The sequence below is a fragment of the Sciurus vulgaris genome (genome assembly GCF_902686455.1).
Source record: "Sciurus vulgaris genome assembly, chromosome: 4".
Lineage (NCBI taxonomy): Eukaryota > Metazoa > Chordata > Mammalia > Rodentia > Sciuridae > Sciurus > Sciurus vulgaris.
The window spans coordinates 29608937-29636386 of record NC_136464.1 but is presented as its reverse complement, the minus strand read 5'-3'; the positions used below and the strand labels follow the sequence as shown (position 1 = coordinate 29636386).

Sequence of the window (27450 nt, the reverse complement as noted above, 5' to 3'; positions counted from 1 at the left end):
GAAAGGCAAGTGCTCTGCCACTGAGCTATAGCCCCAGTCCCAAAAAGGATTCGTATTTTTTTTAAATGTTTTTTAGTTGTTGATGGACCTTTATTTGATGGATTGATTTTTTATATGTGGTGCTGAGAATCAAACCCAGTGCTTCACACATGCTAGATAAGCACTCTACCACTGAGCCACAACCCCAGCCCCAGGGATTTGTATCTTGAGAATACATTTTCATTTTTCCTTTAGCCACTAGGGAATCGCTCTAAAGTCTTCATCTTAAACTGTGCATCACAACTCACTTAATGGATCACAAAATCGATTCCATGGGTCTTGATCAGCATTTTTATTTTTTCCAATGAAACAGAACACGGTTGAATAGAATTGAATAGAAAAATCTCAGAACACACTACACATGGCAAGCGTTGATAATGTGTCATGAAACTTTTTTCAGTTAAACACGTGTGTATCTGTGTGTTGTGATGTAAATACATTTCTTACCACAGTCGTCCTAAGGAACTAGTTGCAGCAGTAACACGACCATGCAGAAGGAGCAGGAAGAGGAGATACAGGGTGGAGATGATGAGTTTTAATGCCACAGCCATCAATCACACATGGCTCCTTCAGATGACTTGTTCTTTTGGGACTAGACTTTGTAGAGTCAGGTAACACGCAACAGAAGCACATGAGCAGCACTCCTGCTTCTAGCAAGGGGGCAAGGTACCTACATTTCATGATCAAAATACTTTTTTATTCTTAAATAAAAAACCTTAATTTTCTCTGGCCTTCAAAAGGTTCTAATCCCGGACCCTCAATACTTTTCAAGGATGTTCTCTTCACATGGGGCCAATTTAAACAGAGGCGGCCTCACCAGGGCATCCTTTCAGTTCTTCAGGCATCTCTAATCCATGATATGTACGACTAGGTTTTGCAGGCAGGGAACACACGTGAGCAGCTTTGGTGGTGTGGACTGGATGGTGTTTCTTCACTGGATTTTGGTGACTGCTTCATGGATGGAGGTAGCCACATAATCAAGATTTTTGGTAGTTAAGCCACACATGTTGATCCGACCACTTGGCAGTAGATAAATGTGCTTTTCATTGACCAGATACTCAACCTGCTTGGCTGTTGAGAATCAAAAGAAGACAGAGTTAGAGCAGTAGGGATCATTAAGCAGTGGAGGTGCAATGATTATAGGACCATTACAATTTTCCTTCTTTCCCCTTAACACAGAAGCAAAAGCAAAAGGAGCTATTCTGTCAGTTCACAAATAGAAAATATACTTGCCAGATTCTAGAAAGCACTATTAGTTAACATCCTGGTCCTCAGGAAGTTCAACATGACTGTTATTGATGGTGTTTTAACCTGGAACTACCTCCAAACAAACCTTGCACATTACATCCACCAAGACCCCCATCAACTAAAAACAACCACCAGACTTATACACACTCTGCTGACAAGAAAAACGGGTTGTACAATGCTCCCTTTACCACTTCCCTAACCTGCTGGCTTATCCTGGGTGCCCAACAGCAACTTCTCTTTGACATTTCATTTTTATAGTTTAGACGGCACCATGCATCAGGTACTTGATAAATGCTGTGTGAAGGAACCAACAAGCTGGAACGCTCCGCCTCCCTGGCACCTCCAGATCCTCGTTCATTTCTCAGCCCTTCCTCTCAGATGCAGGAGGGGGTTCTATGTTTGTAAAAGTGTCCATGTGTGAAATAGGAAGGGATTGCCTTGATGCTGTGATTCCCTAGAATGATTTTCCTTTAGCCCAGATCCACGATAGGAACCCTAGCAGAGTTTTGCCTAATTAGCACCCTGAATACAACCATCACTCTGAGTGAAGAGGGTAATAATGATAGAATCATAAAATCATAATAATCAAAGGGCAAAGTGCCAGGCAGTTTCTAGGCACTTCAACTCTGATAATCTTGGTAATAACATTGTCATTGTACAGAGGGGGCATAGAGAAGTTAAATGTCCTTCCCAAGGTCACACAGTTGGTGAGTGTGGATGTGTGACTTTAAGGCTGAGTCTGGACTCTCCACCATAATACCACTGCCTCTCTGTGGAAGAGGAAACCCTGGACTCTGGACTCAGAGCTGCCACATGCCTCTCCAAACGAACAAATACAATGAGCTTCAGAAGTCACCCTGACAGACTTTAACTGTGTGAATGACGGTCTTCCAGGGAGATAAAGCCAAACCTTAGGCCAAGAAAGCCACAGACATACCACTGTCGGTCAAAACCCCAGAGGCAGGTGTTGCTATAGGGTTCCCATTCCAGTTTGTTTTGTTTTATTTGTCCATTTTCTCTTAATAAAAATGAGACTTCTCTATTTCCTAAAAGGAGGGTAGTGTCATAGTCCAAAAAGTTGGTAAACAGTAATAAGCTCTTTCCCCAGAAAATGGACAATATCCACAAACGCAGTTTTGATACTGTAATTCCCCAGGCTTCACAGATCATCTCCTAAAGTACATCCACAGACTCCAGGTGAAAAGCCCTGTTCTGAGAGATGAAGGGAATAAAGGAAGTATAACATGAGAATTGCAGAAACTGTGGTGGGCACATGGGGACCCAGTATATAATTCCTCCAACTTTTCTGTACATTTTCCTAATAAAAGATTGGGAAGAGAAACAGGGAAAAATGCTGTTTTTGAAAAGGACAAATGATGTCTAGAAGTGCCAAAAATGTAATTTCAATGTTATAGCACAGGTCTATTCTCATCACCTTTTAATTCATGATAAAACTAGTTTCCTACTCTGGACAGCAAGAGGAGAAGGCTATTTTGTGGGGAGACATCCCCATCTTGTGAGCTTTTAGAATATTACCACTAGAGACTCTTTCCATTACACTTGATATTTTTACAATTATATATGGATGACTTTTCTTATTCCAGTGAACTAATTCTAAATTCCACAATCATAAGGACATGTACAGCTGAGTTATTCCTTTTATTTTCTTGAATAGCCTCATTTTATCCAAAGTATTCTGAGGGATCTACCATATAATCTCTTACCACCTCCTCTCTTATTTATTTCCTTTGGCTTTTTCTGAGCCCATTTCAAACTGGCACTCTAATGAACCCTGCTATCATACCTCCTGGTGCCTCTGATGTTCCACCTACAGCCCAAACCAATGAACATCCCTCTGTACAGCCCCCAGGACACAGGTGAGTGGCCACATCTGCACCATTCAACTGGTAGCTTGGCCAGTAGGTGCTCAGAAATTACTTATTAAATAAATGAATTCTCAGAAGGGACTGTTGATCACTGATATGCCCTACTGATGGCTGATCAAAGTCATGGACCCTTACCTACAAGAGTCACAATCAGCTATTAATTTCAACTATTAATAATCTAAATTCTTATTTATGAGATGAAAAGACAACTTTGTAACTTTTTATTTTTTTTAATGTGGGATCTCACTATGTTGCCCAGGCTAGTCTCAAATTTGTGGACTCAAATGTTCTGCCTACCTCAGCTTCCTGAGTAGCTGGGACCTTACGTGTGCATCATAGCAACCAGCTTATGACCTCTTTTTGAGAGAAATGCCTGGAGACCAGGAAAGACCTGTTCAGAAGTTAGGTCCCTGAATGCTACAGTTTGGATCCAGAATGTCCCGCAAAGTCCCAAGTGGCCAAAGCTTGGTCCCCAACTTGGCACCGTTGGGAGATAGTAGAAAATTCAAGAGGTAGGGAATAGTGGGAAGTCTTCGGACGCATGCCCTTAAAGAAGACTGTGGGACCCTGATCTCTTTCTCTGTCTCTCTCAAATCCTGGACATGAGGTAAGTAGCTTTGCTTCACCACATGTTTCCCACCATGACCTGCTATCTTACCACAGGCCCAAAAGCAACAGAGCCAATTGACCACAGAAACCTCCAAAGTTGTGAGCCAAAAAAACTTTTTCTCTTCATAAACTGACTATCTCAGGTATTTGTTATAGTAACAGAAGGATGAATAATTATATGTAATATTTATACTTAGGATTAAGGTAAAGCCAAAAATTACCTGAAGATTTATAAGAAACCTTTCATAAAGTAAGGCTCTAAGCTACAAGTCCTGTTTCTTCCCAGCTGGCTCTGAGCCACTCCTCAGCCCACAGTAATGAATATGTCTTTTTTATGAATCAGTACAGCAGACCACAATAATGCTCTTCTGAGTCTCAAGGGATTCAGGAGATGGTGAGACACACTGAGGAAACCTTACTTGTCCTGGCCCAAAGCACTGACAGACCAATTGGGCAACAACTAACAGAGGTGAGTTCATGATTGGTGACTAAGAGGAGTGTTGCATCTACATGCACACCTTGCCCCAAGCAGGAGGCACCACTTACGGTTCAACCCAGTGAAGCTGAACATGCCAATCTGCTCAGTGATATGAGTCCAGGTCCCAGGGGTCTTGAGGGCTTCTAATCGGGCCCTGAGTTCAGATCTCATGGTCAGAATCCGGTCAGCCATTGTCTTCACATTGCCTGTCCTGAAGCATAGACAGTGATATAAACACCAATCAAGGGAGATGAAAATATAAAGGTTAAAAAACTGTAATTTAAACCATAAATCAAAGTTGCTTTAATAGGCAGATTTAATAGGCAAAATTGTGATACCAATCTGCCTCTAATAGTACATGGTTGCAAATGAGCAGACCAGAGTGATAGATTTAGCAGGCAGAAGGCAAGACTGTATTTACTGATGGAGTCTAGTGCTAGCCTTAGGTACAATGGCTGTAATACCACTAAAGTTTCAACTCAGCCTTCAATGAGATGCTAATATATTTAGAATAAGGTATTTTATCAGGCCTAATTAGTAGAGACTGCAGATTTAGTCCACAAAAAATTACTCTGCTTTAAAATAAGATAAAATACAGAAGCCTTCCCCTCCCCATCTGGGGTTTTTATCCATGGTCAGTAACAGTCTGAAACTATTAAATGAAAATTCCACAACTAATTCATAAGTTTTTAAAAACCTCTATTACCATTGTTATAATTGTTCTATTTTATTATTAGTTATTAGTGTTAATCTCTTACAATGCCTAATTTATAAATTAGACTGAATCACAGGTATGTATGTATAAGAAAAACAGCACAGATAGGATTTGGTACTATCTGTGATTCCAAGCATCTACTAGGATGATAGGGGGAGACCACTGTATATGTAAATTAGAGATAAGAATGAGGAACCCCAAAATTGGCAGACTTCCCAAAATTTGACATTTTAGTCTATCAGGAAGTCCACCTGTTTTCTCCAACTTTAAGGAGGGGAACATAGGGTGGAAGGGAAGTGGGAAAACTGCCAGTTTTTGAGTACTTCCTCCTCCTCTTTTCTAGATGTTGTAATGCACCACGTGAGATAGGGATCAGCCCTACTTTACAGAATAACTGAGATTCAAAGAGGTAATTGAGTCCTGCTTCTGCCAAAATGAAAGAAGAGACTTAGTTAGCTGTAACGGGACAATTATAGTTCTGCCTTCCCACCTCTTGCCCATCAGACTTTGAGCCCCTTACCATTCTTTAAAGAGTTCGGGGTTGGATAGGGTTAAGGCCACGATCCGCGCTCCCTGGGCAGGGGGATTGGACCACGTAATCCGCACAATCTTCTCCATCTGAGAAAGGACCCTCAGGATGCTCTCAGATTCTTTTCCAACCACGGTCAGATTACCCACTCGCTCATCTAAAGAGAGAGTGGGCGAGAATCAGGCTTGGCTGCTGATGGGGGCAGGAAGGGGTAGTGGGACTACAACGCTGGAGAGCACTCACTGTAGAGCCCGAAGTTCTTGGAGAACGACTGGGCACAGAAGAGCTCGAAGCCTTCAGACACAAAATAGCGAATGGCCCAGGCGTCTTTCTCTAGATCTCCAGATGCAAAGCCCTGATAGGCTGAGTCAAAGAAGGGGAACAGAAACCGGCGCTGCGAGGAAGAAAAGCAAGTCAAGGCAGGAAATCCTTCTGGAACCAACCTCAGACACGGGCCTTCCTTTCACAACTGGTGCCTGGAAGGAATTTCCAACCCTGAACCTTTCTCCTATTTATTGTCTACATGCGCCCAACCCCCACTGTTCCTCTGTTCAACTAAACACCAACTAACAAACATCACACTTGCAGTAAACCTCACTTTTGAACAGTATACAGCCCTAGAGTGTCAAGATGCATGTTTGCAAACAAGTCTTATTTTTGAGGTGTGGAGGTGCTATCCTATGTTAATGAATTCTTTTCCATGAATTCCTGGGGTTAGATAAGGTTCGGCATCCCCAGGGCCACCTCAGCCTCAGGGCTACACTATCAGGTACTTGAGATGAAGCAAGCAGACTGGTCTCTACCTTAAACACCCTCATTGCCTCAAAGAACTCCCCACACTGAACCTGTGCCAACTGTTAGGTGCTCTCTGTCTGAGTGGACACCAATTCCCTCCCTGAAATGTCCAAGTCAGAGACCTCTGCAGCTCGTCTCCTACATCCAATCACACCCCAAGTCCCCTCCATCCTGTCTCCTGAGAGCTCAAGGTCCTTTTGCATCTCGCCTCCTTACTGCTACGTACGTTATTCAGGTCACCATCTTTTACCTGGATCACGGTAGTGCCTCCTAACTGCTCTCTGGTCCATCTAATGTTGCCTTCCTCTGGTCCACTCCCTGCTGTGTAGTCAGGGTGACCTTAAGACAACGCACGGGCATTCACTGACATCAGAGATTTCAGTGGCTCACTGCTGGCCTGAGAACAAAGCCCAAGTCTTCAGCACAGGGCGGGTCAGACTTACTCTCTAGCTGCATCCCTCATGCTCTCCGAACTCTCCCAGAACTCTAGACCATAACAAGAACGGTCACTTCCTTAAATAGGCCATGATCTCTGCCTGGGGCTTCTGGCCGTGCTCTGCCCTCTGCCGCAGCAAGCACCTACCTACCAATGCCTTCTTAACTCCTCGCTTCCCAAGACTCACATGGAAACCACTTCTGCCACCACCAGCACCACCTCCATACAATACCCAAATTTGGGCTATTTACCCCATTAACACAGCATCTTACAGTATTGAAACTTCCCTAGAACTCATCAGTCTCCCCAGGCAGGCTGTGTACTCTTTGACAGCTGGGACCAGGTCTAATTCGTTCACTACTGTATCCCCATGGTACTCAGTACCTAACAATTCCTCAACAAGCATTCTATAAGCACATTAATGAAGAACATACACACTTCGAGCTAGAAAATATTCCAATTTAGAAAGTTATCTCAAATAAATAAAAAGAAGTTTGATTACATAATTATTCATAAGATCAAGAAATGGGAAATGAAACTAAATGTCCATCCCTAAAATGGACCCATTTACCCAATCCCCAAGATGACATATCTATGAAAGGAACATAATATGGCTATGAAAAACAATGCTGCAAAAACATTAAATGGAATATAAATATAGAATTTCAAGTGAAAAACAAAGTGTGTTATAAAACAGTACAGGCAAATGATCCCATCTGTAAAACACACACGCAAAGCCTGGTATTCTACTATCAAAACATTAACACTATCTTTTATGGGGTAGGTAATAGAATTTACAGTTAATATTTATCTTCTTCTTTGAACTTTTCTCCATTTTCCAAATTCTTCAGTAAACAGATTTTGCTTCTGAATACATTCAATAATACATGCTTTTTTAAAGAGATGCTCCGGAGGAGGAGTTTACCTTCATGACAGAAGCGATCTGCTTCCACTGCTCTGGAGTTGGGTCAGTTCCAGTTGGGTTGTGTGCACAGGCGTGGAGGACAAAGATGGAAAACTCGGGAGCATTCTGAGGAGAAGGAAGCTACATCAGCTCTGGCACTAGCAGTGATATCAGCAGACACAGCAGCATGAAGGTCAGCAATGAAGGGCAAAAGGCAATCATATCCCTATCATGGTTTTCTTTTGAGCAGTCCCTCTCTCACATGCTCTTTCGGAATCTACTATCTGGTTTGGGAACAATGTCTCAGACTCTCATTTACCATTCCATCCAAAGATTTTCCCCCTCTGTACCTGACACCAAGAATTCTCTTTACTTTGTTTTCTAAATCACCCACCTCTAGATCATTCAGGAAACCCTGGAGGTCAAGTCCTCTCTTCTCTGCATCCCAGTAGCGATAAGATCGAATGTCTTTAAAACCAGCGGCAGAAAATACAGCATTATGGTTCTCTGCAGGCAAAGGGGTAAAATGTTAAGTGCTTTCACAAACACTCGGAGACATAATTAGAAAAGATACAAGTTAGCTTCCAGGGCCCTCTCAGGCTCCATGTTCACTGGACATCATGGAAACTAGGGGTTAAGACATAAATGATTGCAAACAAGAACAAGTTCAACCAGTTACACAAATGCCAAACTTACATCATTTTCATCTGTATTTTATGCATCCTCTGGAGAATTTCAACATAGACTAAAATACAAGTCTACCTAGAGTCTTGGGAAAAAGTGTCCCTAATTTCAATCTGAGCTCCAGGTTTCTCAAGTTCTACTATAATCTACTGCTCAACTACTTCCAAAGGTCAGCTATTCCAGGGCTGGATTACATTTTCTGTGAAACCAGTGAGCATTAGGAGGGTAATTCTGGCTTTTCAGCTTCTCCTCTTACCACAACTAAAAGACTCACCCCAGGTTGGTGATGACACATAGACAGGTGTGTCCTTGTTGTTTGTTCCATTGTACCATCGAGCTAAGAACTCAGCTCCAATTCGAAGTGCACCTGTTCCCCCCAAAGACTGCACACCTCCAACCTGAAAAAGAAGCAAAGCAACAGGCTGACAATGGTAAGGTCAGATAATATTAGCAAAATAAGGTAATAATGAGCACTTACTTTATGCCTGTTCTATGCTAAATCCTTTAATTGTATCATCTCATCAAAACCTCACAACAGGGGGCTGGGGATGTAGCACAGTGGTAGAGCAACCACCTAGCATGTGTGAATCCCAGCATGGTGAGGGAGGGACACAGATAAAACAAAATCTCACGACTACATGAAGGTCCTTTTATTTGCCCATGTTTACAAATGAGGAAACAGGCTAAGAGAAATGGAACACCTTGCTCAAAGGTACCAGCTACTGAGCAGAAGGGCCAGGTCTTTTACCCAGAGGTCTGCACACAGAGGTAGAGGACAGACTTAAGCCATGCTACCATGTGCTTTGGATGGCAACCCCATCTCTTTAGCACCCATCCCAAGATCAAGATTTCCCTCCAGCAGAAGCCTGTAAAACAGTGTTTCTGGCTGCCACTGACATAATCTGTAGTACTCCCTCTCATGTCTAGAACTCAGGCTTACGAATCCATAGAAATATGTTCTAACAAAACAAAGGCCATATGTGAATGCTACTTTCCTCATGTTAGCATCCTCTCATCTTAAAAGTGACCTAATATTGACAATAATAAAAGCTCTATGTTTTACCATTATAAAATGCTTTTGCAGGTATTTTCATTTGATCCTCACACACCCTCTATATTGTATATATCCAATTTACACATGAGGAAACTGATCCAAAGAAATGGTTTGCCAAAGGATACACAGCTGGTAAGTGGCAGGACTGAGAATAAATCCAGGTCTTCCCACCCCTTATCTGGTCACTGTGTCCTGTGAATGTCATTCTGCCTATCTGTCTTTTAACTTTGCCCCTTCAAAATTCTAATTTTCAGCATAATTCTCTCAGTAGAGAAATGTCATAAATGACATGCTGCTTAATATGTCTGTGGGATTAAGGAGAAAGGAAAAGATCCTATGAAAAAGTCTAAATAAGAGGGGCACATACCAATCTTCCAACAGTGGCAACTCTTGAGAGGGGTCTAGGATGTAGGAAGAGTAGTCAAAGGGAGCTTGACCTAATCTATAAAATTTTCTTTTTAAAGAGAAGAATATGTGCCTGTGTTGTTTGTAAAATTTTACGGCAATTTTTAAAACCATTCAGATGTCTGAAACTTGCTGTAAAATAATCTAGCTTTGACAGTGGTTCAGTCTTATACAAGACTGATGCATACGAATGACATTGAAGCGAGGTGATAGACACATGGGAATTTGTTTATTATACCATTTTCTTACTTTCATAAGAAAAAAATTGAAATTTTTATATAATAAAAAGGTTTTAAAAAAATCTTCCTAGAGAATTTTCCTAAGTCTTTTTGAAAATCTAACATTGATGCCAAAAGATGACAAAGGAGAAAAAAGGGAGAGACCTGGCTCCTAATGTTTAACCCCACCCTCCATCTACTCCAGAAAGCAAATTCATTAAAAGCCAGAAAGTCAGTAGACAAGATGGAAAAAGTGCTTGAAACAGAAACTCCACTAACATGAACTACTCCTTTATAACACATATGACATGAAATAGCAAATTCTCAAAAAATTATCATTCCCTAAAAATGTATTAAACATTGGATGGCTTCAGCAAAATACAAGTTGCTCTAAATGTCAGCAATGAACAGAAACAAGTTCTGATCAGAAATGCAGCAATTTGGTCATTCTAGGAACTGATTTTGGCAAATTAATCTAGAGCCCAGCAAAGTCCTAAAATCATTTATATCCAAAGAAATAAGTCCAGACTTCTCAACTGGACTTGAGTGGCTAAAGATGGGTATCCAGAACAAGGGAAATCCAGTCAGTGCTGGTGTGAAGCCAGCTGAGGAAGGACTCTGTTTACTACACACAGTATGGAAATGCTGGACTCTAGAACCTTGTCTGAGATCACAATTTGCTGATGTTATGACTTCACTGTGGGAGTTGACCAGGAGCTACACATGGCCAAGGACATGCTGCATTCATCTGGGTACCTGCAGCAGTATGTGGTATGTGATACTACATAAACACGTGCTCACCTAGCTGAAGAAAGATGATGTGGAAGAGACTGGAACCACAGCAAGTCCCAAGTCTCCCAGAGGCAATGGTCAAAGCAAGAGACTGGGCTGTCTTTACATGACAAGGAATTATGGCCCATGAGCCCTATGATGGCTACCTACAATGGCTCTGAAACTTCAGAACCTAAAAATTACTAAGTGAAAGATGAAAAATGGAAATTGTGTAGGTGTCAAGGTCTGAAAATGGGAAAGTAATAAGAAGCAGTGAGGAAACTAGAAAACAGGTCTCCTTAAAATGGGTGAAGGACCTGGTAATGTTAAAACCTTGAGAAGAATGATCTAATGGAAGACATGATTATTGATTGTCTTCTGGTTCATTTATTCTTTCATTTATGCCTCATCTCCAAGTTTTGGCTCAAATATTTGTATTTCTATCCTGATCCACCCTAGTTAAAACTGAATCCACTCTTAGTCCCACACACCCCCACATCCTGATTCTCTTAATAGCATTTGTCATTTTAATATAATAGATCACTTTCTTGTTATGTTTATAACCTGTCTCCATAAAACTAAGAGCAGGAACAGGGGACTCTGCATGTTGATCTTTACTAGGCTCTAGCATCTAGCACAGTGCCTGGATCTCATGGCAAGCATCTGCTGAATAAATGAATGCTGAATTCAAACATCCAGGAATCTCAGTAGGTCTCAGGCTAGGAGCTAAATGCTCAAGACTTGCCAGGTAAATGAGCAAGCCATTATCCTTACCCTGGGGGAAGTTATAGTTTTATGGGAGAGAAAGTCTTATAAAACTATACATTATAGTGAACACAGTAAGTACTATTATTTTCAAGCTGTGCAAAGTCCTGGGATAACTCAGAGGACACAAACAACTGGCCCTGCCTGAGACAGCTAAGGATTCAGCATAGAGGTGACCCTTGATTAGATCTTGAAGAACGTGGAGGTGAGGACTAGGGAATTGGAGAAGCAAAAGAAGGCACTCAAAGCAGAGGGAATCTGAGCCAGACAAAGGCTCTAAGTTACGACAAGGCTCTAAGTCATGACAAGGGTGGGTGGGTCTTGAAAACAGTAAGGCACTTAGAATGGCAGGTGAGGATGAGAAGTAAGCAACAATAAGAATAGGATGAAGGCTACTGACTAAATTCACTGCATGCCAAGTTTAAAGTCTGGATTCTACCCTGCAGGAAATTTAAGAGTTACTACAGGGAAAGGGCACGTGCCATGATTAGCTTTTCTTCTAAGGAAGATCATTTATCTGCAATATGCAGAATATACTAAAAAGAGAAGAGCCGAAAGATGGGAAGATCAATGAGGAGGCTGGTGGAGAGCTGAACTAAGATAGTAGTCAAGATGGCAAGGACTTCCAGGGAAAGAAGAAAGGCTCAGAGCTCAGAAGCAATGGGTATCTGGGGAAAGCAGAGGGAGAGTATCCTAAATCAGTCCGAAGATCTTCAATTATTCATTAGCATCCTATGTGAAAACTGGTGAAGACTGGCATCCTATGATCAAAAATACCACACAGGATGAACTGGACTAAGAAGGAGGGCTGGGTTCCCAGTTCAAGGCCACAAGCAATAGCCCCAAATCTTATACTGTTGAGAGGTCAAAACAGGAATCAATGGGCAGGGGAACAAGCCTCTGCCAACATAGAAATTACATAAAGAAATTCACAGTCTTAAAGTAAGCAGTTCTCCAACGTGGAACCTGCTTTCATTTGTCAACAACATAGCTAGTATCTGGGAAGACAGGTCCCCAGTTGCCAAAGTTCTCCACCTTCCAACTTCACTACAACTCTCCAATCTCTTTCTCTCTGGGGAAACACTGGATTTTTCAGAGGAACTACCCCAGGTGACACCTAATCTCTACAATATTTCTATCCACATGCCTTTAGTTCCTTGAGATAGGAAGTGACAGTCTTGCACACCAATCCATTCAAAGCCCTAGTTAAGTTAGTTACTTGCCTAATCACTGACCTGAGTTCCAGGATCTCCACCAGAGCCTCCCAGCTTCTGACACATGCACAAATGGACATGTGTGTAACCTTTATTTTATCCTACCTCTCCACTTAACCAGGGCATCCAGGAAACATGATACAGAAAAGGAAAAACCCGCCATAAGCAATATGTGAGGAATACCTCAGATGCCTACAAGATGTGGTCCCTTCGATGCACAAACTACAAACATGGCCCAGGGGGACAACAAGGGCAGCTAGTTTAAATTGCACAACACCTAACTGGACTATTGCAAAAACCTGATCTCTTCCCTTTCCCACCCATTCAGCCAGGTTTATCTTCTTCAAACAACACTTTCTGTTCGAACCTTCAGTCAGCTTCCCCTGTGCCAAAATTGACCTGTCTTATCTATCCAGCAAGTTCCCAGTTCTAATCAGGCAGATCTCTTTACAGCCTAGACTTGATTATCATTCACCTCTATCCTGGGCCCCTCACCCACACACTCAAGAGGAATACCCTCAGATTTCCCCTTCTCTGTATTTTGTGGTTCTCAAACCTGGCTGTACTTTGGAATCACCTGGGGAACTTTTTAAAAATATTTCCACAGGGGACAGGGAAAGAGGAAGCAGAAGGTGGAAGGTGGGCCTCCAAGATTCTGATTTAACTGCCTTGGTGTGCGGTCCCTGGGGTCCACTTTACAAATGCCCCAGGTGTTACTAATATACAGACAGAGTTGAGAGTGTGTCCTGGCCATGTTCACACATTCTCCAAGGTTCAGTTCAAGTACCAGCTGTGGCTCTCAAGGGTCTCCCTCTCCCTTGGATTCCTTACAACTGTGAGTACCTATCCCATACCACTTCCTGCTACATACAGCCTATTTTGCCATGTCTGGTACCAAACATGTTCTTCCATCTATCTCTAGTTATGTACATAAGTATCTAAACGAGAGATGCTGAGATCAGGGCTAGAAGTATTAAGGAATATTAGAACTGGCAGGGACTTCAGAAAGCACCTAGACTAGTGGCTCTAGAACTTTAAGAGGCCACAGATATCTTTTTGAAAAGCTGATAAAAACTAGTAAACCTATTCCCCAGAAATAAGAACACAGAAAAAAATTCTGCATATAGTTTTAGGAAAAGCCCCTTAAGTGATCCCCTATTCAAGTATTTCTTGTGAGACCATGAGGCATAAATCTCTTTCTAACATGTAGATGTAGGGAGCAGGAGGGAAATTACATTTCTGTAGTCAAAAATAGTGGCAAAGTGTTGTATGAAAGGAGAGAAGATTAGCACTCCCTTGACAAGGATGGAAGTCGCCCCCGGGGCCTGACAACATGCATACGGTTAAGGCACTGCCACCTACTTTGTGGCATCTAACCATCGTTTTTTCAAGAAAACGTGTGCATTTGACTTTATAGTATTATGAGTGCTTCTTAAAATAGTATGCTAAGCAAAGTAAGCATTAAATGGTATTAATTTAAAAAAAAAATAGTGGCAGAGTTGGGTCTAGAACCCCAGTCTCTTATAATTCCATTACCTTTCCTTTGCTTGGCATCTCCATTGACTGGTTCAAACCTGGCAGCTGAAATCTGATGACCAACTGGACAAAACTGAACAACCTAAAAAACTGTGCTTTGAATATGGCCAAGTTATTTGCACTACCACCTTTCTGCACTCACACTACTTAAATGCTGACTTGTTGACAGCCCAGTGGGCATAATACCTAATACTTTACAACAAATTAAAATTTCAACTTCTCACTTTCATGATTTCTCAAGAGAAAAGATATCCTTACCCCAAACTCACCCGCTTCTCCTGGAGAGCTGGACTGTCATCTCCAAGGACAAGACGAGAAGCACAGGTCCGGAACTCTGCCAGGCCCAGGATGGGCAGATACTCGTGGTTGAGGCTATTGTCATTAGCGATCTTCTGCTCCACCTTCCTCACCACTGGCAAAACCCACGGCTGGGAATCATCTGTGCGATAAGCTGAGCATGGAAAAGAGATACAGACAGAGGAGTCTCAGGCTTCATTCAAGTCAGAGTCTGGAACTGTGAACAAAATTTCGTCACATTCCAGATAGAACAGAAGAGTGAGCAAAACTAAAGTAGGGCACCTTCACTTGCTGAGTACCTACTCTGGGCCAAAGCCCTGAGCTAGGTACTGGGCAAATGGAAAGACAAATATGATTACTCTCCTTACAGAACTTACAACTCTTGGAAATGTGCCCTCCAAAAAGTAGAATGCTAAAATAAACTAGGACATCACAGAGCCTGAACAAGTGACAAGTGAAAGGGAAAGCAGTTTGCAAAAAACGTCTTGGAAATGGCTAATGCACTGGGCTCTCTACAGTCACTGGCCCCACAATCTTCTTCCTTCTTTGTATCCCCAAAAGAGTTCCAGGAAAGTACTCTTCATAAGAACTCTGTACCTTCGAACATAAACATGGAGAAAGAGAGGGATGGGAGAAGGCCCATCTCTTCCTCTTGTCTCAAAAAAGCAGAAACAATGAGCAAACCCTCTGGACTGGAGTTTGGGAACCAGTTACACAATCATCCAAAGACCCACTTAAACACATCTTTGTCCTCTCTCTGCATTTTGACATCAGTCAGTGTTTACCATTTTGACTATTCATCCACTTCATCTGCCTCACCCTTTCATTGATCTAAACTTATCTATTTCACAATATTTAATCTTACTTTAGTAAATGTCTAAGCATTTCCTCCATAATAAAAGTATTTTTAGGGCACTTTGAGTTATCCAATCCACTGATTTTGACCCTACACTACTCTATGGATATGCTGGAATTATAGCTTTAGGGGACAGCTGCTTTGGCCTTGCACTCAAGCCAATCCTCTCTCTGAGTAGAACTCCTGAAAGGTCATTTGACTCTCTGCTTGGATAAATAGGTCTCCAACAATCCTATACCTATGTGATTTGGAAACTGAAACATAATATATAATTATGTAATTTTTTTCAGTACCAGGGATTGAAGCCAGGGATGCTTTACCACTGAGCTATATTCCAAGCCCTTTATATTTTTTTTATTTTGAGACAGAGTTTCACTCAATTGCTGAGGCTGGCCTTCAATCTCATGATCCTCCTATCTCAGCCTCCTAAATTGCTGGGATTACGGGCATGCACCACGCTCACTAAAATTTTAGAGTAGTTATGATTAAATGTATCTTAATGATTTCTGTCCAACATTAATCCCTGACTTTTAAAAATATCATATTTTAGGTATTGGTTATTATTTGCTGAACATACCATGTTAGTGGTAATAAATTTAGAAAAACTCAAAAGTAAATATGAATATTATAATTTATGTGTAATCCCAGAACTTTGAGACAAGGGGCATGAAAATATGGTGTGCAACTATCCAGGTTTTTTCCCTATGGGCATATTATTTAATTAAATATGGATCCAACTGTATATAAGATTTTCCATAACTTTTTCCACTTATATTTATATTATGGATATCTTTCACCAACTATTCTTAAAGGTGATATGCTTTCATACCCCTATGCCATCCTTCTTTCTCTAACTAGTTCCCAAATTCCTCCCTCCATAAATAACAACTATTGTCAGTTTCTTATGTATCCTTCCAGAATCTTCTTACATATACACAAGCAAATACAGTTTCTTACATCTGCCCTTTTTACACAAAGGTAGTATACAATATATTGTACACTGTTTTATTTGTACTTTTTCCACCTAAGGGTCTATTTATATTTGTCTTCTTTTGTACAGCTACTTAACTGATAAATGAATCAGATTTCATTTTGCCAGTTTCTTGTTAGACATTGAGTTATTTACAAGTGTTGGCTATTAAAACAATATATCAGTGAACAACCCTGTATGAATGTTATCTCACATGTAGGCAAACCTTTCTATAAGGCACAGGATTGAAATGGAAGAGTTGGCTAAGAGGTGAGTATATTTGTAATTAGAACAGATATTTCTGAATTATTCTCCATAGGGAATGTATCAGTCTGAATTTGTACCAGCAGTGTAAAAGAGTGTCTGCTTCCCCAGAGTCTCCCAATGAGTGAATTTTTACCAGTATGAAAGTGCAAATGGTAACTTATGTAGTAATTTGCATTTTACTTAATATGAATGTACATATTTCATACATATAAGTCATTTGCAACATATTTTAGTAGCTAGGTAATGTTCCTTTCTGTCATAATCAACCATGTTACTTTTCAATTATTTGCCATTATAAACATCATGGTGAATGCTAATACATCTCTATGCATATTCATAAATGGCTTCATAGAAAATGTTTCTAAATGTAAAACTACTATACAGATCATTTTGAATTCTGTGTCTGCCTTCTCTAGGCTAATCTATCTTCCAGAAATGTGACATCTGCAACTCGGAAAAATACAACAAGCTAACAATAAAAACGCGGGCAGAGCTCCAGATTGACACAACCACTAAACAACAGTCTCTGGGTTGAATATAATCCACAATACTGTCATACCACTCATATTTTACCCCCAACCCACCAAACTAACTTCCTTACAACAAGTTCAAATAGCCTCCTTTATCAGATAGGATTTCATCTGGTTTCTTTAAATACACACCAAAACAACTACTTCAAGTAACAGCTGTCCCTGAGGCAGATCACCCTATCTGAACACAATGCTACCACTGTTCAAAGCATTCTTGGTGCTTTTTGGTGGAACTGTTTTTAGAGGCAGCATCTCATTACTAGAAACGTCCTCAGTAGTGCCAAATCTCCATTCTTTGAATGTTGATTTAATTTTTGGAAGAGGTACTTGCATCATCTCCAGCACAGAAGGCGGGTGAACAAAGTGGATGATATTCATGGAAAACAATAATGAAGAGATGGTCTCACATGTGGGTCTTGCTGTTTCAAAGGCCATTCCAAAAGAGAATTTCCAGAAATCATTAGCAATAGCTGAACATCTGGACCACATAGAAAGGATACTATTTCGATGTACAAAATTTTAAATGTTCATAGAAAAATCAGTTCCTTTATGATTAGGGTTTATGTTTGGTTTTTATATACATTATGAATATAGTTATGCTATATGTTTTGATAATATTATTCATTAATAGTATATTCTAAATAAATAAAATATGAAAGAGAAATAAAAGGCAATAATACTGCTGATCTTAGCACTATTGTACATTCTGTGAAATCCTCAAGAATTCCATAATCCCATCTGAGGGTGGGGATGAGGAGAGGCACTGGTTCTGCACTGTGACAGAAGACAAACTGGCCAATTCAGTCCTCCCGACCTTCGTCATTGTGCAGTTTCTCCCAGGTTCAGTTCTGGATGTGTTCCCAATGCCTCACCTAACTGCCCTAAGGAGGCAAAACCACAGATTCCTCTGGGGTGACTGGATCAGGGAAGTCAAGTGTTATCAACCATCACTATTTTTCCTCTCCCAGGGAGCTTCATTCCTGTTGAACACTTGAGTTTCTCATTTCTCCTTTCATTTACTCATTCAACAAGGAATTACTTAATCTACCATAAGCCAAGCACTCATCAGAAAAAGCTGCGCAAAGATAGGAAAGATCAAGTAAGGCACTGCCTGCCTTCCAGGAAGCACAGTATGTTAAGTCTTTAATTCTTCTTTGCGGGGTCAGGGACAATTTTACAGAGGATGAGGCATGAAAGATGATTAACAGTTTAAAAGGTAGGCAAGGGAAGAGGGGCATTCCTGACACAGGGTTCACTGTGCAAGGTCCAAGAGGCTTGGAGAGCACAAGGGTTTTGAGGATGTGCATTTTCATGGCTTGGAAGTAGTGTCCATAGAGGAACAGCAGGGAGTGGCTCAGAGTCTTGGAGTCTCTCCTAAGGAACTTCTGTTTCAATGGGGAACCACTGAAAGCATTGAAGCAAGACAGTGATGTGAACAGCTGTATAACTTAACAGGATCGTTTCAGTGACGCCACAAAAAAATAAGCTGAAGAGGACAGAGGCAGGTAGCTAAGTCAGAAGGCAACTGCAACAATCCAGAAGGGAAATCATGAAGTCTTGAATTAAGGTAGAGGCAGAGGGGGATACAGAGAAGGGAAAATATTCAAAACAGACTTATGAGGTGGAAAAGACAGAACCCTATGACCAAACAAATAGATGTGGAACTGGGGAAAGGGTTGCTAATGATTCCAAAGTCCTCCTCTACTCTGGATAACGAGTAGATAGTGGTGGTAGAGTTAATAAAGATCTAGAACACAAGGGGAGTAAAAAGAAAAGAGCAAGGTCACTCAGAGAAGAGGTCCAGGACGGGAAGACTCCATCATCATAGACACTGGTGGTAGCTGAAGCCACAGTAATACAGCAAAGATTTACTAAACACTTTCTACAGACTAGGCATTGTAGTAAGACTTTACATTTCTTGACTCTCATTTAATTTTTAACATAACCCACAAAATAGGTATTATCTGTTTGGCAGAAGAGTTAAATAATTTGCCCAAGATCACAAGGATAGTAAGAGTTAGACTGTGATAGTAATAAGTCCAAGAAGGCATACAAGAAACTTTTTTATTTTTATTTTTTTAAAGAGCAAGAGATATCTAAAGTCTGAAGCCAGCAGCCCCAGGGGACTGTATCAAAGTCTTATCAACATACTTCCCAGCTCCATGCACTGTTGTCCTTCTTCCTGGCCAAAACCCTTTTAGAGGTATCACATAGTTTACAGGTAGGCCTGCCAGTCTTGCTATGCAGAGAGAAAGAAAAGAAGAACAGAGAGAACTAAATGATCCAACTACCACCCTCCTCCTCCTCCTATGTTCTCCAGCTCCCTCATCCATTCCCACCCAAGGGCCTATGCAGGTACACCTCCAAGGCCCTTCTCCAACTAGGAGGGGACCAGGGATCCTCAGAGACATCTGACATAACACATCTTTCCAACAATTTTATTTGAAGATACTAAGAAACCACACTGAAAACAATAATTATTAAAGCAAACACAGTTAATCTGGGCCAAAAGGAAGCTAAATTTACATGAAAAAATGGTCAGGAGTCTTTGAAGAAATTTTCTGCTGCAGGCTACATCAGGTCTCACCCTGCCCTTAAAGCCGCTTCAGTCTTTAGTTTTGCAAAGCACTAACACGATCAACTCAGAAAGCCTTGTGAAACAGTGGAAAATGTGATACTCTGCTCTGTTTAAATATAAGGAAACTACTGAACTCATCACAGCAAGAAGAAAATCCCCAGGGAAACTACCTGCAAATAGGAACTGGCTAATGAGATTATAGTTGTACTTTATCTAAAATGTCCAACATTGCTGGAACCTGAGCTGAATAGCCTGCATCAGGTTTCATCTTAACTTGGAAGTGGGGGAGCATCTTTCCCGAAGTCAGCAATTAATCACATTTCCTTCTTAAAGGATGTACTTTGGGATGTATGTAAGTAAAGCTGGGACATACAAAAGCTGGAAAGAGAACTTTTATTCTACTCTATTTTAATTAGATCCTTACCCAAGCACCTACCATTCATAAATAATTAGAAACATTTAGATACAACACCCTTCATTTACATATCACATTCCACACATAATCATTCATTTCTTCCTCAGTCAATTGATGAGGTTAGCAAAACTATTATCTTACAGTATAGTCATAGAATGCGTCAGTAAATCTTGAAGTAAACTTATGGTGGAGTCAAATCTTAAGAGTTAAATTTTAGAGAAAGGTCATTCACTTCTGGCTTCTCATTTTACAAAATGAATTGGAAGGATGTTAAATAATCCTCTCAAGGTCATGTCACTGGACCACAGTGCTGGGCCTGTACCCAGGTCTCCTGGCTTTTCCCACTATAGTCCACTGGCTGCCCCTAGACCATCTGACTAGGGTCTAAGAGACTTGGTTGCAATTCTAGCTCTTCTACTTAGTGAGCACATGGCCTCAGGCAAATCGCATCTTCTCTCTAGCTTCAGCTTCCTTACTTCTAAAGAGTAATGGTAAGAAACAATCTTCCAGATTTGCTGTGAGCATTAAATGAGATCACATGCATTACTGATTTATTCACAGCTCCCAGGTTCCTGGAAAATAAGACAAAGGCACCATCACAGTTGAGGTGGCCATCTGAGCTAAAGATGGATTCCGAGCCAATAGCTTCCGGCTGAATTGGGAGCTTTTACTCTGCATGAGCAGTTTATTTCTGAACCAGTGTCACAAATTATTTCATTTTTCAGCTCTTGTGCTGAAAACCTTTACTCAACATCTTTTATTAGAACCACTCAAAGAAACACCAAAACAACAATAGCGAACATTTATATACCCTCACTTACGTGCCAGACATGGTTTTAAGTACTTGAAACACATTTAATCTTCATAAAAACCCTGTAAAACGGCCAAGGGTCATATGCTTTCTCTCATATGTGGAAGGTAGAGAGGAAAAAGGAAAAGAAAGGTGCAGAGAGGGTGGGGATCTCATGAAAATCAAAGGAAGATCAGTAGAGGAAAGGAACCAGAGGGTGGTAAGAGAGGGGGTGGGGGAAGTGCTGGGGAGTGATAGTGACCAAATTATATCATTATATTTGTGTGCATGTACAAATATGTATCAACAATCCCATCATTATGCACCATTATAATGCACCGGTAAAAAAGTATGAAAAAAAAAACCTGTAAGATCATTCAAAGGTGATTAAGATAATAAAATCGGAGATTTCAAAAAGACATTTAGATTGATACTAATGTTAGTTGTTTAGTATAAATCTATCAGCAAAGAAATACTGGGAGGTTCAGGATTGGATTTAAGAGCTTAACTGGTACCCATTCCAATTTAATTTGAGAGTCTTTTACTATTCTCCTACTTTGCTGTCTGCTAAAGCATCACATTCCTTCCATGGGCAAAACAATGCAGCACTGACTTTTTTCAAAAATGCTTTATTATGAAAAGTTTCAAACAAATATGAAAGTTGGAAGAATAATATCATGTATGCCATGTACCTACCAGCCAGCTTCAACAAACCATTACTTTTGAATGATTTTTTTCCCTCACCCCCTCCTCCATACTCCTTGGCGAAGCTTTTGTTCTTTGGGGTTTTGTTGTTTGTTTGTTTTGTTTTTAAACAAGCATTATGTACAGACACAAACATTCTGCATGGCAAGCATCATTCTGAATCTCCATCATGTCACCCTACACTACAAAATAATTTCATTTCTTATTTCCAAAATTTCTAGTCCTTTTATTCTAAGCCTATTGCCTCCCACAGGACATCATCCTACTAATTTTCATCTCCCTGGCTGGCCTTTGTATGTGGCAAAAAACAAATCAAGAAAGTGTCTGTGGCACTTGAAACAGTCAAATGAGGGTAAAAGAAATAACAAATTTACCAGAAAAGGTTAGAGTTAAAAGGAATTTGAGGCTTTTCAATACAAACATTTTTCTTGACAGATGGGTAAACTGAGGCCAATGCCCTGAGCTGTCCAAGGCCCAAGAAATGCAATCAAGAAATGAAGAAAAGGGAAGGAGATAGGAAGAGCTGGAGAATAAAATTGATCAAATTATGTGCATGTATGAATATGGCATATGTATAATTATAATACACCAGTTAAAAACAAAAAGAAAAAAGAAATGAAGGCAAGGATGTGTGGAAAGTGAGATCCAGTCACCATATCCACCCATTCCTACCACATCTGTGAGGGCCAGAACCATCTTTCCAGATCCCTCCGGGCAGTATTAACACATCTCAGAAGTATTTTAGATCTCTGGTGTGACACTTGCTGATTTTTAAACCCTTGAAGACAAAACCAAGCCTCAGTTTTCCCCACAAATTTTAATAAGGTACAATAAACATTTGAGAAACACTCAGATATCTACCGACGCAGACCAAAGCTCCCTAAGGCTAACAGCTCTCCTTTACGCACTTCCCAGCTATTAGGAACCCAAGCTTATGAAGCTTCCTATTTTCCTCCCTCTCTTTACAATCCTTGGCCGCCCTCGATGCTTAGGAGAATGTAGTGTAAAGAACACTGGATGGGGAACAGAACAGACCGCGTTTGTGTTCTGGCTGCTACACCTATTCTGAGTGACCTTGAACACATCTCCCATTTCCAGGGCCTCCATAACCCCATCTGTAAAATGGGCAAGTTGAACAAAACTCGGATCCTGCCTTCTCTCCAGGGTCCTCCTGTCCGGCGGTGTCAAGCCGGGCCTCGGACTCCCGGCCGGGGTTGGGTACGCTCCCACGCTGCTCACATTCCAGGGCACAGCATCCTTACCTCCCACTCCCAAGTTGACCTTGCGGGGGTCTGGATCCTCCCGGAAGTCGGCAGTGAGCTTAAAGACAAGGACTGGCTGGGCCTGCGGAACCTCGGCAAAGACTGACGGAGGCGCCATGGAGACAGAGCGGGAATCTGCCAAGATCCTTGACAGGGTACCTAAAGCTGCTGGATCGGATCTGGGCACAGAGACTGGAGGAGAGGCTCACCTTCACCTAGCTGGCGGGGGCGGGCCCTCGGCCTCCAATAGTCGAGCCGCGTCCGGAGCTTGGCAACGCAAATAACCAACCACGAGCTCTTCACTAAGACCAGCGAGGAGGGAGGGGGTGCTGTTAGCCAATCCAAGAAGAGAATCTTATTGGAGGCCGGCAATGATGCAACCAATGCAATTTACGCCGACGGAGATGTGGGGGGAGACTAGGGTTGATTGGCAGAGCATGCTCCAATCACTGAGGCTTTTATTCCTTGGGGGCTGAGAGGAGGGGCCGAGCGGCCGGAGTCCCCACGCGGGAGCCTCCTTGACCTTCCAGGGCTTGAAGACGAGCGGGAGGTGGCCAGCGGGAATTCCAGAGGACGGGTCTTCCTGTACCCGCCGAGCAGGTGTTCTCGCTGCCAGGCCCGGCAGCGCGCACGTTCCTGACCCGGCCAGGCCGGGCTGGCAGCCAAATCCCCGGCGTTTGTACGCGGGATGGGCGTCTTCAGCCAGGACGTGCAGCTCCGGAGGCCACGCGGGCGACCTTGACCGTCCCCGCCGGGCGTTTCCCCCAGAAAGAAATGTGGGTGTGCTGCCTGCCTTGGTTGCTGACAGGAAGATCCTTCTAAAACCGACAGGTGATCACTAATCCCTTCCTGCCGCTCTTCTGGTTTGAGAATTCAGCTCCGCATTTCCTTATAGAGAAGGTCCTGGTCCTCAAGGACCTTCAGGAACCTGGAGGAGGAGGCTGGAGTCGTGGCTTAGTGGTAGAGCGCTTCCCTAGCACGTGTAAAGCACTGGATTCGATCCTCAGCACCACATAGAAATAAGTAAATAAAGGTATTGTGTCTACCTACAACTAAAAAAAAAAAAAAAACCCTGGGCGCAGCCTCCCTCTGCTGCTGTCCCCCGACTCGACCAGATTTTGCTGTCATTTGTTGCCTGATACCCTTTTTGTCAGGCTATTCTTTCCTCTGAGTGTTTTCCTCACCAGTCCCCTTTTCCACCTGTTGACCTTGAAGACCAACAGCAAATGTCAGTTCTCCATAAAGCCTCCCCTTAACTCCTTAGAATCGTTTTCCTGTGCTTCTGTACTTTGTTGGCCATATTATAATTTTAGGAAATGTCCTATGGTGAGAAACCTGGCTCCAGAGCCAGACTACCTAAGTTTGCAGTATGGTTTTTCTCTTAACTGGGGCAGGTTTAGGCAAGTTATTTAACCTCTTTGTTTCCACTATGTAAAGTGGAAATAATGGTATTTTCCTCAGGGTTGTTGTGGGGATTATGTGAGTTAATACACACTAAGTGTTTAGTTGCATATAATAAGCACTCGGCAAATGTTAACTATTGTTATTGTACCTCTGCCTCACCCCATGTAGATATGATATGCCTTTTGGCCAGGGATTTAACCTGTATTAGTCTCCCTCAGTTTCTTGTACTTACTAACAACAAATGCTAGAGTTAGTTCTCTTGGTGTTTCTGAAGAAAAAAATTTCATGAACTCTAATCATCTGATAATATGACAAATCTTAAAATGAATTTTCCATTCAAAATATAAGCCAAAGTACTTTGTGTTAACACCTGCTGACCTTTTGTATCATCTACTTCTTTTTCAGAAACTTTGCCTCAGGTTCTAAAGGTAGCTGCCCTCAGTGTTTCATTAATAACACCTTCCTCCAAAGATCGCAAGGTAGCACTGAAGGTCAAATGACAATGAACTTTCAGTGCCTCTAAAGGTAGAGGCAGAGGGCAACTGCTGAGAGGGATGTTCCACAGGCTTGCCCTCCCAAAATTTGATTTATAAGTACGATCTTTACAGCATTGGCCAACAATATCATGGTCACTCTCTGCGTCACTCCCAGCAAGAAAAACAAGAACTAGTTTGCCTAAATACTACCAATTTAGCTAAGACCTGATAAATATTATTGACAGAGTAAGCAACTCCATAATCAAGCCAATGCTGATAGGGACAAAGAAAGTGTCATAAGTTTTTCTTCATGTCCCATAATATCCACTCTGGATTTTAGAAAGGGCAGTTACTGAGGATGGGTAGGGGCAAGAAGAGAATCCTATATATCATATGGGTTCCAAGTCTCCAACTCTTTTCCTTAGGAATGAGAGGATTTTAGAGATTAAGTTCAGTACTATTCTGTCTTGAGCCCCGTAGTCTGCCCCCTTAAGTAAAATACCAACCTTGAAATAAACAAAATACCTTCCAGGTCATTGCTAAATTTAACACTTTGACTTAGAATTGACTCAACACTGCCTCCTTGCTGAGGCAAAGTATTAGATTCATGAGAGTCTAGTAAGACACAGACAGGTAGGTAGCCAGGTAAAGTGAGTGTCTAGGGAATGGGCATTAAGGGTCAGAAGAGAAAGGAGCTGACGTTCTCATTGCTTCTTGACTCCCTTAAAACTATCTGTTCAAGTATTCTGCCTACTGTATTCCTTCTGACTTTTTCCCCTCTTCTCACAAGAACTGGAAAACAGGAACTAAGAGCCCACACAGCAACAGCTGTATCTATAATGAATTTCCTTAGAATATACTCTCTTGAAAAATCTGAAATGTTCAGGGCTGTCACAGAATGTAAGAGGCAGGACAGCATGGGCATAGCCTGAATCTCTAAGCAAATTCACACCAGTTTCTTTTACTCAGTCTTGCCCCTGATAATACCCAGGAGGTCTAAACTTAGGAACAAGTCAGGGGCGGGAAGAGTTTTCACTTTTTGCACTCAATCACAAAATGCTTTGGGATGGTTATATTTGGGCCTATGCTGTCACTAAGGGTAGGGTATTATTTGGAAACTGAGTTGTATGCTGAACAAATGTTTATGATTTTCTTTAAAAATCAAAGTTGTGGCTGGGCACGGTGGTATGTGTCTCTAATCCCAGCTACTTGGGAGGCTGAAGCAGTAGGATCAAAAATTGGAAGTTAGCCTTGGCAAGTTAGTGAGACCCTGACTCAAAATAAAAATAAAAAGGGCTAGGGATGTAGATCAGTGGTAGAATGCTTGCCTAGTGTGTGTGAGGTCCTGGGTTCAAGCCCAGTTCTGGGGGGAAAATGCTATAAGAGATCTATTCGAGAGTTATAGTGTGGCCAGGTGCTGTGGCACATGCCTGTAATCCCAGTGGCTTGGGAGGATAAGGCAGTAGGATCCCGAGTTCAAAGCCAGCCTTAGCATCTTATCAAGACCCTAAGCAACTCAGTGAGACCCCATCTCTAAATAAAATGTAATAAATTGGCTGGGATGAAGCTCAGTGGTTAAGTGCCCCTGGGTTCAATTCCTGGGACCAAAAAGAAAAAGAAAAAAAGAGTTATATTGTGGCTGAACAGTGGGCAGTAAGATAAGCCCAGAGCCCCACTCAGGGGGTGCTGTTCTCCCACTGAAATGAGGATTCTCTTGCTGAGGATCCTGTTTGCTGATTAACCTCTATCTTCAAATTAACTAGTGTGTATCCTGGGTGAGTCTCGGTGGAATCCTATCTCCCTGATTCTCCACCTCTCTCCCTTGTATATGACCCCTTTCCTGACCTATACACATGGACTGGACCCAGCAAGGGTTCTTGCTTCTTGTCTCAAAGAAAGGCATATCCAATGAGTCCTTGAGTGGACATGGTCTAGGGTTAGTTCTTGAACTGAACTTGACATGCACATATTTGGACCTGGAACTTTATTTAAAACTACTGTGCTAGACATGAAAATGCATGCCTACAAATTCTCACTATTCAGGAGGCTCAGGCAGGAGGATCATGACTGAAGGTCAGCCTTAGCAACTTGGTGAAACCCTGTCTCAAAACAAAAAATAAAAAGTACTGGTGATGTAAATCAGGGGTAAAGCACCCCTGGGTTCAAAGCCCCTAAGGATGGGTGGCAGGGAGACCTTTGTTTAACAGAGATACAACAGGACTGAGAATTTTTGATGGTTTCACCTACTTGTTCCAGAGCACCATTTAGAAAGTGTTGTGCTGTATAGTTTTTGTACTTTACCTTAAAAACAGTATAGTATAAGGGTTAAAAGCATAGCCTCTGGAACTCAGTTTCTTCTGTATACCTCAGTTTCCTCATCTATAACATGAGGATAATAATTCTTCACAGTGTTGTCATGAAGATTAAATGAATTTATGTAATTAAATTATTTCATGTAAAACTTTTAAAATAAGATCTCAATAAGTATTCATGGGGATCATCCTCCTCATCATCATTATCAGGGGTATTTTTGCCAAGCACTTTGAAATTTATTTATTTATTTTTTTTTTTTTGTGAATGATAAGCAGCATAGGGTTGGGCCTGGAATAAAATT

General features: G+C 41.6%; 2 protein-coding genes across 2 annotated transcripts in view; one reads left to right on the top strand and one right to left on the bottom strand.

Moving 5' to 3' along the window:
- Positions 1 to 316: 316 nt before the first annotated feature.
- Positions 317 to 23179, bottom strand: GOT1 (glutamic-oxaloacetic transaminase 1). The gene is made up of 9 exons (XM_079137861.1): positions 22957 to 23179; positions 14556 to 14737; positions 8598 to 8721; positions 8034 to 8146; positions 7661 to 7765; positions 5748 to 5898; positions 5496 to 5661; positions 4329 to 4471; positions 317 to 1110 (listed from the first exon to the last, which is right to left on the bottom strand). Exons 1-9 carry the CDS (start codon positions 23072 to 23074, stop codon positions 971 to 973), a joined length of 1242 nt encoding a protein of 413 aa, XP_078993987.1. The 5' UTR covers positions 23075 to 23179; the 3' UTR covers positions 317 to 970.
- Positions 23073 to 27450, top strand: part of LOC306658887 (uncharacterized protein) — a gene marked incomplete at its 5' end in the record, with an annotated part of 17471 nt that continues 13093 nt past the window's right edge. The window contains 2 exons of the mRNA XM_079136196.1: positions 23073 to 23232; positions 23434 to 23787. Of these exons, the coding sequence (XP_078992322.1) occupies positions 23073 to 23232; positions 23434 to 23787 (514 nt within the window). The remainder of the gene's footprint in view (positions 23233 to 23433; positions 23788 to 27450) is intronic.

Coding starts and splice junctions, on each gene's coding strand:
- GOT1 (XM_079137861.1), bottom strand. CDS start 23,074: ATGGCGCCTCCGTCAGTCTTTGCCGAGGTTCCGCAGGCCCAGCCAGTC. Junction 8,147..8,597: donor TGTGTCATCACCAACCTGGG/GTGAGTCTTTTA, acceptor CTTTGCCTGCAG/AGAACCATAATGCTGTATTT. Junction 5,899..7,660: donor AGATCGCTTCTGTCATGAAG/GTAAACTCCTCC, acceptor TCTTCCTCGCAG/CGCCGGTTTCTGTTCCCCTT.